Source organism: Daucus carota, chromosome 9 (genome assembly GCF_001625215.2).
Source record: "Daucus carota subsp. sativus chromosome 9, DH1 v3.0, whole genome shotgun sequence".
In the NCBI taxonomy this organism is placed as follows: Eukaryota; Viridiplantae; Streptophyta; class Magnoliopsida; order Apiales; family Apiaceae; genus Daucus; species Daucus carota.
In genome coordinates this window covers 32,985,883-33,004,193 of record NC_030389.2, presented here as the reverse complement: position 1 = coordinate 33,004,193, position 18,311 = coordinate 32,985,883, and the positions used below count along the sequence as shown (strand labels likewise).

Below are 18,311 nucleotides of genomic sequence, written 5' to 3'. Positions count from 1 at the left end.
ACCATTACATTACAAAATCATTGTCAATATGAAAGTTTTTGCATATTAATGTAATAATTATTATTTAATAAAAAAATATATGATGATAATTGAATTAGAGTTGCTTCGTATTAAATTATTTGATTTTTAAAAATTAAAACAAATAATTTTGTTGACAATATAATGTTAGTGATATAAGCACCACATAAAAAAAGTTCCATGTGAAAGTGTATACATATGATGTATTACTAATTATTATTATTATTATTGGAAGAATATATATGGTGATAATCAAAATTTGATATTTTGCTATCAATATGGAATCTTATCTACTTAAATTTTGATCCATGACAGAAATTTTATAGAGTTTTTTTGTAGATTAAAATATTAGAATTTTAAAAATTAAAATGAATAGTTTTGTTGATAATGTAATTTGTTGATAGGACTATTGTTATATTACAAAATTTATGATAGTATAATAATTATTATACTAAATAAAAAAATTACATGATAATAATAAAATTAAATTTTTTTTGTAAATTAAACTATTTGAGTTTTAATATTTAAATAAATACGTTTTTGTAGAATGAACGAATATGTTTGTTGATTGTAATTATTAGTATGTTGGTGGGATAATCATTGTATTACAAATATCCTGATCATCATGAAAGCATTTTCATAACTATAAAATAGAAATATTTATTATACAGAAAATTACATGATAATAAACGAATTTTGATATTTCGGTATTTGGTACGATATCCTTCCACTAAAGATGGATTTCACATATTAAAAAAATATGTATATTGATAATATCGATTTAGCTATTAATTAATATCAATATATTTGTTTCAAAAAAAAAATATCAATATAAATTTTTATTTATTTGAATTCTAAAACATGGTAGGAGTACTTTTACAGTTTTGTTTCATTGTTTAAATTATTTGAGTTTAAAGAAATTAAAATAAATATTAAATAATTGTATTGTTGGTATAGTAGTTACATTACGAAATCCTAAACAAGTAGAAGTCTTCGTTTAATAGTATAATATTGAAGTCTTTAATTATAAAATCATAATCAATATCAAGGTAATTATAAAATCCTAACCAATATTCAAGTCTTTAATTATGAAAGTCTTTACATTACGAAATCCTAAACACAGTTCGTTTAATAGTATAATATTGAAGTCTTTAATTATAAAATCATAATCAATATCAAGGTAATTATAAAATCCTAACCAATATTCAAGTTTTTAATTATGAAATTCTAATTAATATGAAAGTCTTTTCATAATAATATAATAAAATTATAAAATCCTAACCAGTACACAATCCTTTTCATAATAGTTTAATGATTCTTATTATTAAATAAAAAAATATATGATTACAAAATCATAATAACTATAGAAGTCGTATTTAGTTATAATATTTTATCAATTCATGAATATTATAAAATAAGATTACCAAATTTTAAAGGTTGTTGATATTTTTATTCACAAAGTTTTCGGAAAACAATGATCTTAATTTTATGATCAAAGGACTTGAAAGTGCATGTCAAAAAGTCAAATGACTTGCATATTTCAAAACAGAGCATTTTTATTTGACAGACATGTTACTGCAACAAGTTAGTTTCATACATAAAGATGGATAAACCAGTTCTTCAGTACTCTGTACAACAAAATATCAAATAACAAAGGACGCAGAAGTAGAAAGATTCCGACTAGGTTTCTTAACAATTGTCGGCATATAGTCCAAGAACTAATTGTCGGGGAACACTTGGTGGCCTCTCATAGAAGTTCGGTGCGGGACTTGTACATCTACATGGCAAGTAAAACAACCTAACTGGTATAACTAAAACAACCTAATTCGAATATATAAAGTGTAGATCAGCCAGAAATTAGAGCAAGAAATAACAGAGGGATGGAGTACATTGTAGCTATGAATGGTGGAGATGGCCCTAACAGCTACACCCGGAATTCCAAGTTACAGGTACTTGATTTGCTCCAACCTGCACATTGATCATAAAATCTCATTGCACAAACTATTAAACTAACGGGTTGTTTAGTGTGTGTCCATGAGTACATACTAACAACCACGGTGACAGATTTCTATTGGCTCCGATTCTAGTTACAGTCTTTAACGTGTACCAAAATGATACAACTTTCATATTTATTGATGTATTATGACATGGATGGCTTGCTTATAAGCGACTCACATATTATACGTAATAACATGATTTACTCATGACAGGAAGAGTCATTCAATAGCACAAAACCACTGCTAATTGGGTGCATAAGAGACAATCTTGACATACATAAAAGTTGCAAAGTTTTCAGAATCGCAGACCTTGGATGCTCAGTAGGCCCTAACACTTTTTCATGTGTTAACACCATAGTACAAGAAGTGCAGCTCAAGTTCAATGCTGAATTTCCAGGATTCACCAGCCTCCCCAAGTTTCAAGTTTTCTTTAGTGACACCTTTAGCAATGACTTCAACACCCTATTCAATGCTCTTCCTGCGGATAGGGTGTACATGGCAGCTGGAGTTCCTGGCTCTTTTCACGGGCCATTGTTCCCAAAAGGGTCCATGAATTTCATGCACTCTTCTTGCTCTTGTCATTGGATTTCTGAAGTTCCTAAAGAAGTACTAACAAAGGACTCCAGGGCTTGGAACAAAGGCAGAATAACTTACGTCAGAAGTTCTTGTGAAGTCAAAAAGGCTTTCTCAGCTCAGTTTAGGAGCGACTTCAAAGCTTTCATAGGTGCAAGATCTGAGGAACTAGCGCCTGGAGGGTTGATGGTCATATCCATCCCTTGCAAGACTGATGAATCTGATTTCATCATGGATTTGTTCGATGTCTTGGGAGACGCATTTGCTGACATGGTTCATGAGGTAATAGTACATTTAATTTTTGAAAATCGGTAAGTTTGAGTTGTATGACAGTGAATAATTCTAAAATTACAGGGCCTGGTAGAGGAAGAACTTCTCGACTCGTTCAATATACCATTCTGTATACCGAAACCGTCTGAGGTGATTAAAGTAGTCTCCAGTGATGAGCATTTCAATATTCTCAAGGTGGAGCAATCATTTGTGACAGCAAAGCTGAGTTCTGCTGAAGAAATTATGTTTTACACTTCTCAAATTAGAGCAGTAACAGAAGGCCTTATAAACAAGCACTTTGGACCAAATATTCTCATGGATGACCTCTTTGATCGATACTGCCATAAGCTCAAAGAATTCTCAACCCGGTTTCAAAATATTGAAAAGTGGGGAACTCTTTTCCTAGCTGTTAAGCGAGTGATCATGAAAGATGAACTCATTCAGACAAGTAGCGAAGCATGAATCTAGCTACTTAAATTTTATTATCCAAGAGAATTTAATAGCTAATTGCCCTTTAAGATTCTCTGACATTATAAATAGGGTTTGGCTAGTGTGTGCCATGGGCACATGCTAAGCATTAACATTTATAAAATTGGAGAGTTTTCATTGGTGTGGTTGTTGCAACTGCAGGGGGGTCCACCATTATTAAAGAAGCTAAGCCAATAGAAACCATCCAAATTTATAAGTTTCGGTGCTTAGTGTGTGCTCAGGAGCACACCACAGAAAAACAGTTATAAATAAGTTGAGAGTTTGTCTTTGGGGTCTCCTCTCGAGGCCTGCAGCTCAATAGTATCAATAATGAATAAACACTTCGGACCTAATCTTTTAACTTCTCATGACTTCTCCGTCTGATGAATAATATTGCAGTAAGCTTAAAGAATTTTCAGCCCGATTTTAAATTTTTAAGAAAATTAAATATCATTCCATAGTTGTTGATCGAGTGATGATACTCATTATATTAAGAGTTGGTCTGACTTAAAAAAAATATTTTTTTTGATATTTATAATATATTGATAATAAAAGTTATGAATATAATAATAAATTGTGACAAATTATCTTTTAAATATTTGTAAAATCAAATTTTAAAAATAAAATAAATCATTGAAAAACTAGATTTTAAATTTATTCTAACTCATAAGTCGAAAATTGAATGAATAAATTGTTTCCGTCTTAGGTCCAGAAATGTTCTAAAGAAACTTGGCAAACACCCGTAAGTATAGCCGTTGAAGTTAGTTGTGATATAAAGGGGGAAGTGAAATATAAATCAAAGATAAATTTCTTTATAAATGGTTGATAAATTAATTTTTTGTGTTAAAATATTGATTTTGACTAATTAACAAAATATTAACTCTAGAAGCTGCAAATTCAAAATTTTATAAAATATATATAATATCGAAATTAACAGGTTCAACATTTTTCTCTTTTCAATCTTTATGCTCGCAGCGTTGTGTCTCTCTTCCGCATATAGAGTCTATATGTTTGTATGTATCGCGGCGGAGAATACACGATTTTAGGCGAGACGTACTCATCTTTTTTTACTCAATAATCAAACAAATATGATGCGTCGATTGTCATACGACGCAACCGCCGGGGGTGTCTGAAAAGTTTTAATGAAGTCATTTCCGTGAGATATAGTGAGATCAAAGTAGTGAGATAATTTTGCATGGAATTCCACCATGTTGTATTGGATGAATGCATATATGAGTGTAATTGCACAATTTATTCACGGTAGTTTAGGGTTCAGTTAAATTTTATAGTATTCAGTTAGGGTTAGGTTAAAGGCATCCCCTGACAATTTTTTTTCTATATGTGGTGTTTATTGTCCATGAAAGAGATGCACCGTGAAGGAACACAAGAATTCAACAAATTTAGAAATGTGGTATTTTTCGAGACCTTTGATTATTGGGACATTCAGAGAATGAGGACCAAAATTTGGTTTAATGGTTGTGGGTATATTGTGGATTCAAATTTTTGTTTCAATCTTTTAGAAGATCGGATCTGCGCCACCTCAAATATGAATTCGGGGAAAAAGGTTCAAATCATTCAATTGGTGGAGGATTTCACGATACAGGTAAGTCCCATGTAATCACGGGGGAATGTACTATTTTCACAAATGCCACACAATATTTATCTTATACTAAGTCGGAGGTATTCAAGGAAACAGCTGTAAAGCATAATGTAACGTAAATGTAATTACGATAACTCAACACAACAAAAGACAGGAAACAATACGTAAGTATATTACAGGAATCTACAGGTTGGAGATTCGATACGAACAGACAAAGACAATCAAGATATCCGAGACGAGCATCCGTCCACTGAAAGAAGTTCATTAATATGTTCAAGCCTCAGTGAAGAATAAAGTTCAATGTGTCTGCTATCAAGATTGCCTGAAGATCAAGTATCAAAGACCAGAAGATTCCAGTATATTTAATTTGATTATTTATAATCAAATTTATCGAAACAACATCTAACCCGGAATGACTGATCAAGTAGATTATCAAGCAAAGAATTCAAAGAATTATTTCAGTTCGAGTCGTTCGTGAACCAGACCAGTGCACAGGACGTCAGGACATACGAAAGTATTCAGTGGATTCGATCAACGAATTAATTGATCAAGTCATCGAGCTGTTACTGTGTGTGTCACCAGTAATTAAATTGTCATGTGTATATATATATATATACAAACATATATATATATTATTATTAATTCTAGTCACTTGAATTAAATCAATTCATGTGACAAACAATTAATTAATATATATGTATGTATATATAATATCTCATGCATGCAGATTTGGACACTTAGAATTTTTCTAAGTACATCTACTCCATTCCAGTGTACAGGAGTACTAGAGGAGGTCAAAGCGCAACATTTGACCGTGCAATGGTCAAGGCGCAAGTTTGACCCCCCAGTAATATGTGTTGCAAATTCTAAGTCCAAAGATACATCCAGTATATCACCATAAAGCATTGGAGGCGCAACTTTCATCAAGCGCAACCTTTGACCAAAGTCAAAGGCGCAACTTTCAGTTGCTCAAATGTTTCTAAGTCTAAGTCATACAGAGACACTGTGGAAGTTCTTGTGGGCGCAACTTTTGACTCAAGGTCAAAGTTTGCGCCTCACTCTCACCATGAGGCAAAGCGCAACTTCCTTGAAGAATTCTCCAAGTACAAAACCACAGTAGCAACAGTTGAGGCGCCATGTTTGACTCCCCTCAAAGCGCAACCTTTGACCACATACATATATATACATATATACTTTCTCAAGCGCAAGTTTGTGATGTATGTATATATATGTATATACAACTGGCGCCACTTCCTTTCCTGTATGGAGTTAGATTTATTTTGATAAATCAAATCCGTCCAGGACGAACTCAAGTCGTCCAGGACGAACTCGTTAACCATGGTTAGTTGTTGGAAAGCCTATAAATAGAGGTTGATGTTTTCATTTGAAAATAACTACACACTTTGTAAAGTGCACACACTATACACATTCTCGAGAGCTAAATTAGAAGATCGTTTTTATCGAGAGTTTGTAATAGAGTGATTGTAGTCTCTGCAGCCGACACTTGTGTTGGAATTTGTAGCACCCGAGGATTATTTCTAATATAAGAATATTCCCCGACTTGCTGGAGTTATTTATTTACGATTGATTTAACATGGACTGAAACAAGATTATCCGCAATTAAATTAAATCGAAGAAAATTGGTACGACGTATTCAACCCCCCCTTCTACGTCTGATTGGACCTAACAACAGCCTCTTCGAGGCTTTGAGAATATGGGTATGGACTGAGTACATTTCACCCTCCCTGACTCTGTTCTAATCGGGATACAACAGGTATGTGTGATTTAGTTTGGTTTATTGAAATTAACATATTAATATTGTAATATTTATATATACTCCCCACCATTTTTAAATTAAAATTTAAAATTTTATATTTTAAATTCTACTTTTATATTTAAGTATGACGTGATCACATAACTTTTTCGCTAAAAAATGAGAAATCTTTTTCGTTTCACACTAATTTTCATTTCATTCACGTAATTTTAAAATATAAGACAAAAATTATATTATTTTAACAATTTCTAGAGTTCCTAAAGAAGTAAAGGACTCCACGGCCGGAAACAAAGGCAATAGAAGTTCCTAAAATCGGTTTTGTAAATATAATAACAATATAGAAACAATTTTGCAAATTGTTTTTATAATTTGACAAACAACTAAGATCACATGATAAGACAAGATATATTTATATAATATATAATTTCTACTTTCGGTCTTCAAAATTTAATAGAAGTAAGCTTTTTAAAATAATATGTACTCACTCCGTCCCACCAGATTATTTATAGTTTCCTTTTTCAAATGTCTCATCCAATTCTTTACATTTCAAAATTTATCAAAAATAGTTAATGGGTCCCACCACTTTTCAACTTATCCTCCCTTTTCACACTACTTTTACTCCCTTTTCACACTATTTTTCGTCCACTATCTCTCTTTTATACCTTAAAAATTTATGGACCTCACCATTTCACTCACTTTTCTTTCTTTCTTTTACTCATGTCCCACTTTTCTTTCTTTTTTCCACTATAGAGTATTTCTTAACCTCTGTGTTCAAAACAAATGTAAATAATTGGCAGGGACGGAGGAAGTATCTTTTATTCTTTTTATGTTCGAAACAGAAATCGAAGGAGATCTCAGCTAAATCAAATAAACTTTATAATTAGTATACGATTTTTATTCCTTTTATGTGTTAAATTAAATAAGAAAAAAGTTTAAAAATTTTTGTTCCAAAATTTATAATTATTTTTTCTACACTCTATTCTCTGTTCTAATTGAACTATAATAGTTAAATTATCACAAAATCTTTTTATTTTTACTAAAAAAAATCTTAACTTAACAATGTATTAATCACCATATAAAATATTAATAAGATAAATTCATAACATAAATAATATAAGATTATATATTAATATAAATATATTTAATAAAATTATTTGTACATCATATAAATTATTAATATATATATTAAAAGATATTTTAATTAAAAAATAACAGTACAGATAGTGGGTTATGAGTTGGTTATTTTATAAAAACAAGATATATTTATGAGTTAATCTACTTCTATATATTAAAAAGGGACTAAGGGCAAAAAGAGCAAGAAAAATGCTTGTGAAATTACATTTATACCCTTAATTTTCACCTAATTTCTGTCCTGCCCTGGCCTCTTTGTTTTCTTCGTTCTCTCTGCCGGTTTCTATCGCAGCTCTGCTGTTTTCCTTTTGCTTACCCGCAATTTGTGTTCTGTACTAGAATGCTACTCCAAGATTGGGTTTTAGGAAAACCGTTTGCATATTTTTATAGTTGAAGGATTTTAGCAAAAACTATGACTACCCTGTTTTACACAGAGTAGCCATCTCTCGGAATCTCTCGGAAAATGCCCTCCCGTGATGAATTTGGTCACCTGTGCGAAGCTCTAATACGAAAAGTAATAAGGATAAAAAGGAAGATGAGATGCTCGACAAAATGCCTCAATCACCTGGAGACAAACTGAAAGGTAAGGTGGATCCCAAATCTCTCTTCTGTATAAACTTCTTGGCACAAGCACTACCGGAGAACAAATAATGGTGATGGGATAAAGAAGAATTGGTAACCTGTTTTGAAGTCACCACCCCCGTGGTCAATAACGTGGCTTTTGAATTCTGTCTACCTCATGGAACTAAGGTAGTAACTCCACTTAATGAGGTATTGCATCAAGGGCTTGAAAAATTCAAGCACTGTATTGTTGGTACTTTCTCTAAGGGAGTGCTCAGTTACTCGGTTGTGAATAAGTTGGCTACTAAACTTTGGTGAATCATGGTCTCAACAAAGTTTCTCAGAAAAGTGCAAACACGTTTCTTTGGCTAAAAACACTTTTCTCTGGTCGAAGCATTCAAACTAATGCATCATGGATCTTAGTATCTTACTAGCACTATGCCATATTGGCTTCGATTGGAGATCTCCCTCTACTACTATAGGTGTGGCAGTGAATATAACATTGCCAAAGTAGCTTGGGGAAAGTGCAGGACGGAGTCTAGCTCGCCCATCAGTAGTCTGGGGGAATTGCAGGACATTGAGCTGATTTTGGCTTCACTTGAAACTTGAAACAGCTGTTTCAGTAACTGCACGAGGATGTCTCTGTTAAATTTTTAACAGAGACTAACGGAATGGCCTTTCTGCAAGTTGTAAATGGTATAGTCAGTTGACTGAAAGCTTTTTTTACTTGGTAGGTCAACTAAAAGTTTTGGTCGAGTACAGTGATGAAATAGAGCATTAACCCATAATTGATATTATATTCTATCAAGTAGCCATCGTAGTTGCCTAATTATATATTGTGTGCTTTACATCATGTGCTATTAGTACTTATTCAAGTCTTTAACCGTTAAATTGCTCTTGGTTTTTCGCCGAAGGACTATAAAAAAATGGGTTATGATATATTTGTTAGGAGTTCGAGGGGAAAAAAAAGGACACACACACATATCAATTACTGGCTCAGACATTCTTTTTTAGCTAGAGTCCTTACTGTATGCTTAGAGCAAGTATTATATATAATTTTTAGCCAAAAAAAAGTGTTATATATAATAATAATTTAAGTGTGATGAGTGCAACAGTATTCTTTGGCTCAGTCATATTTTGATGGTTTGGTTCCTCAACAGACTACTTGAAGTTGTATTGATGTCAATGCAGGGAATTGAATGATAATCAGCTCTCTGGCCATATTCCACCAGCACTCGGGCAGCTCACAGTTTTGTTGGATCTGTAATATTTCTGTTTCTATTTTATGTTGTTAGTTGGGCAATTTGGTTTATTTAATTGAGTAACTTACTCAATGTGATTGTACTATATGGATGTAGAAATGTTGCCAAAAACCATCTTGAGGGACCTATACCTGATAATCTTAGCTCTTGCACTAATCTTAATAGCTTGTAAGTGTATTCTCTTACATTCCTCTTACTATACCCTGCAATAGACCATTTGTCCTCATTTTAAAGGAATACATGATAACTATATTGACCTCTTTAATGGCAGCAACGTTTTTTGGAACAAGCTAAATGGGGCCATACCCTCTGCATTTGAAAGGCTTGAAAGTATGACATATCTGTGAGTTACTAGCTGATCTCATACCTTTTGGCCAATATTGCATTGTAGACATTCTCTCCAAGGAAATGAACTGAGAGAATGGTTGAAAAAAATGTTAGTTATATAGCAAGTAATAAGTATAAGTTATACTCTTCTACATTATAAATTATTGTTGATGATTTTGGAATACTTCAGGAATGCAGACTTATATTATTGTAAATTATATTTAGTAAATGTCAGTAATCAACTCTAATAAATTTATCCTTCATCTCTAACAATCTCAAGGGCCCAATTCCAATTGAGCTATCCCGTATTGGTAATTTGGATAAATTGTGAGTAAGAAGTTCATATATGTTCCTCAATTTCTCTCTATATTCTTTTTTGGGATATAATGTCCTTGCTGCATCACTGGTTATGACTTTCAAACTGTTTATAAGTGGTATATGATCTTTTGTGCGGGGACCTCTCTAATAAAAGTATCAATAGTGCAATTCCTTGGCCGGTTGGTGATTTAGAAATATTCTTAAACTGTGAGTTTGCTGGGTTGCAATTATTGAAATCTTTTAAACAAAGACAAGATATTTTACACTAACCACACTTATCAACTACGATAGGAATTGAAGCAAGAACAATCTAAGTGGACTAATAACTGTGGAGTTCAGTAATCTAAGAAGTGTTATGGAGATGTAAGAGATTTTTATATGGCATGATTGTGAATATCATATATCTTGCTGATTAAGATTGTTTGATTGAACTTGTTATGTTCTGTATTTTAGAGATCTTTCGCACACTAATGACTAACCTGTCTGGTGCTATTCCTAAAGAGCTTAGCCAGCTGCAGAATATATTTAGTCTGCAAGTCTCCTTTGTCTAATTTAACTGCTGACGTTTATGGAACAGTGCAATCATAAAGTTAAAATCTACTTCTATATATTAAAAGAAAACTAGGGGCAAAAGAAGCAAGAAAAATGCCTGTAGAATTACACATATGCCCTCAGTTTATAAAGAATTTCTATAATACCCTCTGCCATTATATCCATGTTTTTAGCTCCCAGATAATATTCGGATCGTGCAGAGCATTGATCGGTCGTTTAGAATACTGAAGCGATATGGTTGGCCAGTTGAAATATGCTTCCACAGAAGGTAATTCGGCGACTAAAGCCAGCAATTTGTTTTTTGTACCGGTTGCCTCTCCTAGATCGGGTTTTAGGAAAAAGGGATTTAGCATTGCTTCAATCTTTGTGTGTATTTCAATTGTGGTTACGCCGCGGCACACCCTCCATGACTGTTTCCAGACTTGCAATCTACTACAAGCAAAGAGATTTCAACTTCTACCCTGCATGGGCTTATTCCATTCCAGCAGTCATTCTAAAGATCCCATTTTCATTTGTGGATGATGGGCAGGGCTTACACACTATGTTATAGGTCATAGTCCTGAATCAAAAAGGTAAAGTTTTATAGAAATATTTAACTAAAGGTCTTCTTTATCTATTGTTCTTTAGTGCTTCTAATGATTGCAAGTGTATAGGTTTTTTCACCAGCTACTACTCTTTGCTTTTGTCAATCAAGTGCCTACATCATTATTTCGCCTAATACGATTTTTACTGATCAGTCTGTTGCAACCTTCTGCGGTGTCTTTACCGTATTAATGAAATGCTTGTAAAAAGAAGAGCATGCCCTTGTCTAAGTATGAATTACATATCTACCTTGATTTGATTGTAGTTAAGGGTTCTCACATTGATGTTTAGCTTCATTTTTGGTGATTATTAGTTAATGGGGTTTATTTATGTGCATATATCTATGTTAATGCGCGTCTAAATTGCAATTACCTCTTGTGTTTTTGGTTTCATAAATTGTGTTTGGCTTGAGTTCAGTACGGGGTCCGATTTATGGGTCTCCTTTTCTTATTTAAGAATTGTTTTGTTATTTAAGTTAATGGTTTTTTGGTTTTCCGTGTTTTTTTATTTTGTTTTGCAATTTAGATTATGAAGTCTTACATATGGATTTAAACTTTGGATGGTACTGTACAAGACGTTGAACAAGGAATTGCAATATCATGCTCGTATATAGCTCCCAGAGTTATACCTATCTCTTTGAGTTTAATTGTTTGATTATTGTCGCTTTCATGGACTACCTGGAAATTCTAACAAGGTTAGACATATCTTTATTTCTACTTGTCAATATCTATGTCATTTTCCTGCATTTAAGTCTTACGTTAAGCCCTGTGTGTATGTTTATAATATTGCCCTTGGAGAGAGACTCTAATCAAATATTAGAGTATAATTTGTTCAATCTACAAATTGCCAAAAGATGAATAAAAAGGCTTCATATAAATTACAGGTTGATTCAAAAGCATTGTCCGAGACATAAGAAACCAAGTATATTATCTTGTATTCTGTTGCAAGAAATTCAATTGGGAGGAAAGGGGGTAGAACTGAATATACATTTTAGTACAAATGTGGAAATTTATGTATGATACTAATTCATTCCTCAATTCTACTTTACATATATGAACTAGAATTCAATCTCACCATTCTCACACACTCAAATCTCTTTACAGAAAGAAGTTAGCCGCCCAGAGTTTTTTCTTTTTAATGCTAACCTTGCTCTAAACTTTTTACTTGCACTTCTTACATGTTTCTCTTTCATCTAAAATTGTATTTGCATTTTATTGTATTCTATTATCCAGTTGCATTACCCTGAAATTAATCTTAACGTGATACATTGGCGAACTTATTTTATGATTAACATCTTTTTGTTCTTTTGATAGTAGCGCAAGTCTTTTGACGAGAACTTTCTCAGAATGGACACATCAAGTCTCTGCGATTTGGTTAATGCTGCACACTACTTGCAGTTGAGACCATTGTATAAAAAACATGTTCAGCTATTGCGTGAAAAATTGAGGATGAATCTCCTGAGGAGATATGCCGTTATTTAATTTTCCTGATGATCTGACAGAGGTATTGTTTACTTCCATTAACAGCAATACTATAAATGTGTATCTGTTAGGTTTTGATGAAATTGCTAAGTTATTCTCTGTTGCTGAATAATGGAGGTCATATAATGCCTATCTGAGGTTATCATCAGTTCCATTCTTCTGGAATAGTTTAATGCTTTGCGTTTAGGTTTCAAAAGTATATTGATTATTACTATTAAGATTTTAATTAAATTCATTTTTATACAGGGAGTTTTATCATAACACTCAAATTTTAACATGCTCTCACCACACAAAACTGAGCACTAACAATAAAGTAGATGAGAGGTACAGTAGTCCTGACAATTTAATGCATACCAGGGGTCATGTAAAAACTTAACAAACTGTGTTATAATGGCCAGACAGTGCATGAATTTGTATCTTGCTGCGTATATCCCATACATGTAAATGTTGTTAAATTAGGATATAGAACTGATAGAGAGTTAAAATCTCTCCAACCTTTAGCTATAAACCAATTGGAAAATACAAGGCGTTATATGCAATCATACCCGACACACAGAATCACGGCCCCCTATAAGCGGAATGTCAATATTGGGATGCATTGCCAAGCAATAAACTCCACTTAGGTGACCATGGTAAGACCTGATAACCTTTAAAAGGTGAGAAAATACCAACAATTAAGTTTATTAGAAACACTAGCAGTGGTATCTAGAAACTCCCATGTTATTATTATTACATTTCTTTAACCTAAAATTTGATTATTTTATGCTATAAACTATTAATTTTTGTTTGCTGAATAACTTTATTAATAGAAAGTAGAGGCTGAAGTAGAGGTTCACGAGCATAAAGATGACCGTTTAGTCGATGACCTTGTCTTATTTATTAATGTAGGACACGGAGGTATCTCTACTTCCCTTACTCACTTTTCTCTTCATGTATATACTGGCTCAGACCTCAGAGTAACATGTACCTACAATCCTTTACATACTTTCACATTATCAATCAACTTTCAAACCCTGCCACCTCTTCTTTTTCACAAGGGGAGGATGCCATGTGCCTCCTGATGAATTAACTTATCTACTCCTGCAGCAGCATTTGCTCACTTGGATGCCATGACTGTGTTGTCCTCTCAGGTCTGTAATTATCTTGTGTTGCCACAATTCAGTCGTTTTGTTATAAATATTGTTAATATATTTTTCATCCTTTTATAGATATCTGAGCTTGGTGCATGCAAGCTGGGGCTAATATAAGATCATCACACAAAACGAAAGATCTTGACATGGTCTAGAAATTATTTGAATTCTGAGTTGGTCATATATATGTTCTGAATTGGTGGATATTCTTCTTCTAAATTATTATTGTAATGACTCAGATATTTTATATTTTGAACATTCATGGAGGTGGAACTTCTTCACTGACCTGCTCACATAACAAGTTTCTTGCAATGCTACCTGAAGCCTATTTGCAGTGTACTTGAGTATAAAGCCAGAAAACAACAGCCTGATTTTGACATTATAGGGTGTTGATACTAATCATCCATTTCTACCTTTGGCACGCAGATGTCTTAGACCACAAAAATCACAAAATTTGATGTGAATTCTCGATATAAATATTCTATATCTTAGAGGCTTTATTTGGAGGACAAGTTTATAATAGTTTTTGCAAAAATCTTGCACTAACATCATTTTTTTTAGAGTCAAAAGTTTTTTTTTACTGGATTGGTTTAGCTACATTAAATTTATTATAATGTGAAAGCTCAATGTTGACCTGTTATTACTTAAAAAAAATTAGACTAATTAAATCAGTCGACCGCAGAGGCCCGTGCCTTGCACGGGCTTTTACGCTAGTTGTAGTTTATAACTCATAACTTTGGCTCAACCGCATGAGAGTATTTATACTTTGAAACGTGACGGTTGACATTCTAAAGTTAATAATATGTTATGGTTTATACCCTCGACTCCCCATTCTAAAGTTAATAATGTGTTACGGTTTATACCCTCGACTCCCCATTCTGTTAAAAAAAAGCCGTTAAAGTTAAGTCCGAGGGGCATTTTCGTACTTGCATAATATAATTTTTTATTTTTATCCAAAATACATATATAATAATTAGATTTTATGTTTAAAAAATATTAATTTATTATAATAAAATACAGTTTTCTAATTAAATAAAGTATAATTTAATTGTATTTTTAAAATAATATTATACAAACGAAATATGAGATTAGTTTTCTTACAATTTAAAAAATTAATATTCGAGAAAATAAATTTCTGTGATAATTTTAATGAGATTGAAATTCTTATATTTAACTCTTTTAAGTAATGATAGTTGGGAGTACTAGTATTAAAATAAAAAAATTAGGCAATAAATTTGAATTATTAGATTTTTTTTGATAAAAATCAAAATTTATATTATGTAAGTATGAAAATGTAATGAACTAACACCTCATATTTAACATTAATGAAAATTTTTAATGGAAGGATTACAAACTGATTTGTTTTTTTTGGAAGTTTTGGGTGCGAACTGCCACGTTTCAAAGTATGGTTACTATTCTGCAATTGACCCGCCTCTCATCCTTTGACTTTGTCCTTTTTCAAGTTAGTCGAGGGGCATCCACTGGTTTTTTCCAGCGGAAAGTCCGAACCCTTTTGTTTTCTCTTGTTTTCATTGATTTTCTTCTAATAAAGCCCAATTTTTTGGGTGTTCGTGTGTGTCTCCTTTTGGAGTGGTTGTTTTGCCTTTCCTTTAGGAGTGTTTCATTATGTTTTTGTTTAATTATTTTTGGAGTTATTTGATGTTTAAACTGCTGAAAATGATTTTATCGATGTTTTTGAGGTTCTGGAATGCCCGTGTTAAATCTGGGCCGGTGGTAATTATTGCAAAAGCTCAACTTTCTAATATGGGTCTGAAATTAGCCCTAAAAATTATTGGGTTACAGGAAGCCTAGGTGTGATAAAAAGCCTGAGTATAAGGTCCGGGTTATTGATCTGTGATTTTAAAATTCGTAGCTGATAATCTGAGGTTGGAAAAGCCCGCTGGACATCCATGTTTAAGAAACGTGGGATGTCCAACTTGAGCCCCCAGCCTTGCCAAGGGCCGAACTCGAATCCTAGTCCTACTAGGAGTCAGATTGATGAGTTCAGGACTCCGAGAGTCCTACAAGGATTCTAACTTTCGGAGATGACTATCTAGAGTCCTCGATAACCTCCAGTAGTTTAAGATAAGGATCAAGGATCAGTCATATCCTATCTCTGACTCAAACACCTACTTCTACTAGATCTCTAACACCAGAGACCTTACTTCTAATTAGTCTTTAACCCTGAGACATCTATATAAATTATAAAGAGCTCTATCCCTCCAAACTAGAACTACGTTTTTGACTTGCTTCTCACCCAGCTGAAAATACGTAGGCATCTCGTAAGGACCCGTTTGAGTTCCGATTCACGAGAGCAGTCAAAAAGCACGCAGCTCACCCCTTGATTTTTTATCCACAACACTTTCACAATCAAAGATTGTTCATCTGTTAGGGGTTTACACTTTCGGCATGTCTATAGCTGGTATGTAGCATGTAACTGGGGTGTCGCTCCTCCTATCTTCGTTTATGTGATTAGGGTTTCTGAACACTAGTCTAATAATGGCTTTTATGCGATATAAGGTCCATTGTTATGTTGTTGCTTTCTGGTAGAGGGGGCAAAATGTGTGATTGGTTTGATTTTGGTTCTCATAAAATGGATCTAGTTTGGATAAATGAAACAAAATCATTTCCAAACCATATATTAATAAATGTGGTTGTGGTTTTAGTTTGAATTATGGGTAATCTAGTTTAATAAGTAAAAACAAGTATTATATAATGAACAAAAATTAATATACCAAATAAGTGACAATATAATAAATAGTAAATATAACAATAGCTTGTGTGGGTGTACGAGTTGATGTAGTGTTTCGAGCTCTAGACTTCTTCAAAAAAGGTCATGAGTTTGAATCACGAGATGTGCGCGTGTTTCGGCTTGGTTTCCGGGTAAAACCGAAACCGCAACCATATATCCTCGGTTTTTAAAATCAAAAACCACAACCGTCGGTTCGGGTTCGGTTTCGGTTTAAAAAAGCCGGTTCGGTTATATTCGGCTCGGTTTCAGTTGCAAAACCGACAACTATAAAATTGAAAAATAATATGAAGACAAATTGAACCGGCACCCTTCTTGCCATATCAACTCTATTAGTATTGCAGTTACTAGTTCAGAAGTGCAGAAAATAATGGATAGGCTTGTGCTTGTGTGTTTGCTGTTTACTTCTGCGTACTTATGCATTGTGTTTTTGCTTAGCTTTGCTGCAATTTAATGCGGTGAAGTAGTTAAGTAGCAATCATAATTTCGCTTTCTTTTGCTTTCTTCAGGCAATCATAAGCGGAGTTCTTTTGCTTTCTTTTAGATCTAATATGAGTTTAAGTTCTTCCATACTTTCGCTAAATTTAGACAACTCATAAGTACACAGAAGTGCAGAAGTCTATTAGTATTGCAGTTATTAGCAAATAATGGAAGTTACTAGTTTAGAATTTCTTCTGATGCACCTCATTAAGTTTTAACTGTTCTGAAAAGGCTACGGAAATATTTAAATTAACACTACTGCAGACTCTGCAGTTACTAGTTATGAACAATTACACACTTTTGATGCACCTGTTTGATCAATTTTGTAACAAACAAAAGAAGTCAAAATGGACTGCTGCTAATCTGAAAGGGAGAGAGCATCATCTCCTAAACCAGTAAAGTTAAGATAACTAATTACACAATCTTAAAACACATGCTTATAATATGGTTTTATATGAATCAAAAAAGAAAATGGTTTTATATGAATCCAAAAAAAAATTCAAGAGCTGACAATTAACATTTTAAGCCCCAATCAATTAATATTGGCCCAAATTATAACTATCATATATTTATTTATTTAAATTTAATTAAAAAATTCTTATAAATTATATATATATATATATATATATATATATATATATTATTTAAATTATTGGTTCGGTTCGATTATTTTCGGTTCGGTTTTTACTAATAACCGGAACCGAACCCATGAACTCGGTTCGGTTTTTTAATTTTCGGTTTCGGCTCGGATTTTTCCGGCTCGGTTTTTACCGGTTTATATCGGTTTCGGTTTCGGTTTCGGTTTTTTTTCAATTTTTTGCTCAGCCCTAGCGTGTTGTAACTAGCAAAAAGAAGAAGAAGAAAAGCACAATAGTGTGTGTCATTAAGAAATCTTAAAATGTGATTTCATATTGATCCAAATTCACAAATTTGGTTTGGTTTGAATTGGTTTAATGGTTTCGTAATCATATTGTCACCTCCGCTTTAGGGGATGTGGCTGTAATTTGGATCGCGAAATATCTTTGATGTCATTTTTAC

The 18,311-nt window shown here is 32.9% G+C and overlaps 1 protein-coding gene across 1 annotated transcript; it reads left to right on the top strand.

Annotated features, from left to right (window-relative positions):
• The first annotated feature begins 1,898 nt into the window (after window positions 1-1,898).
• Window positions 1,899-3,320, top strand: LOC108201462 (loganic acid O-methyltransferase). The gene is made up of 3 exons (XM_017369742.1): window positions 1,899-1,967; window positions 2,229-2,870; window positions 2,943-3,320. Exons 1-3 carry the CDS (start codon window positions 1,899-1,901, stop codon window positions 3,318-3,320), a joined length of 1,089 nt encoding a protein of 362 aa, XP_017225231.1.
• The last annotated feature ends 14,991 nt before the right edge of the window (window positions 3,321-18,311 follow it).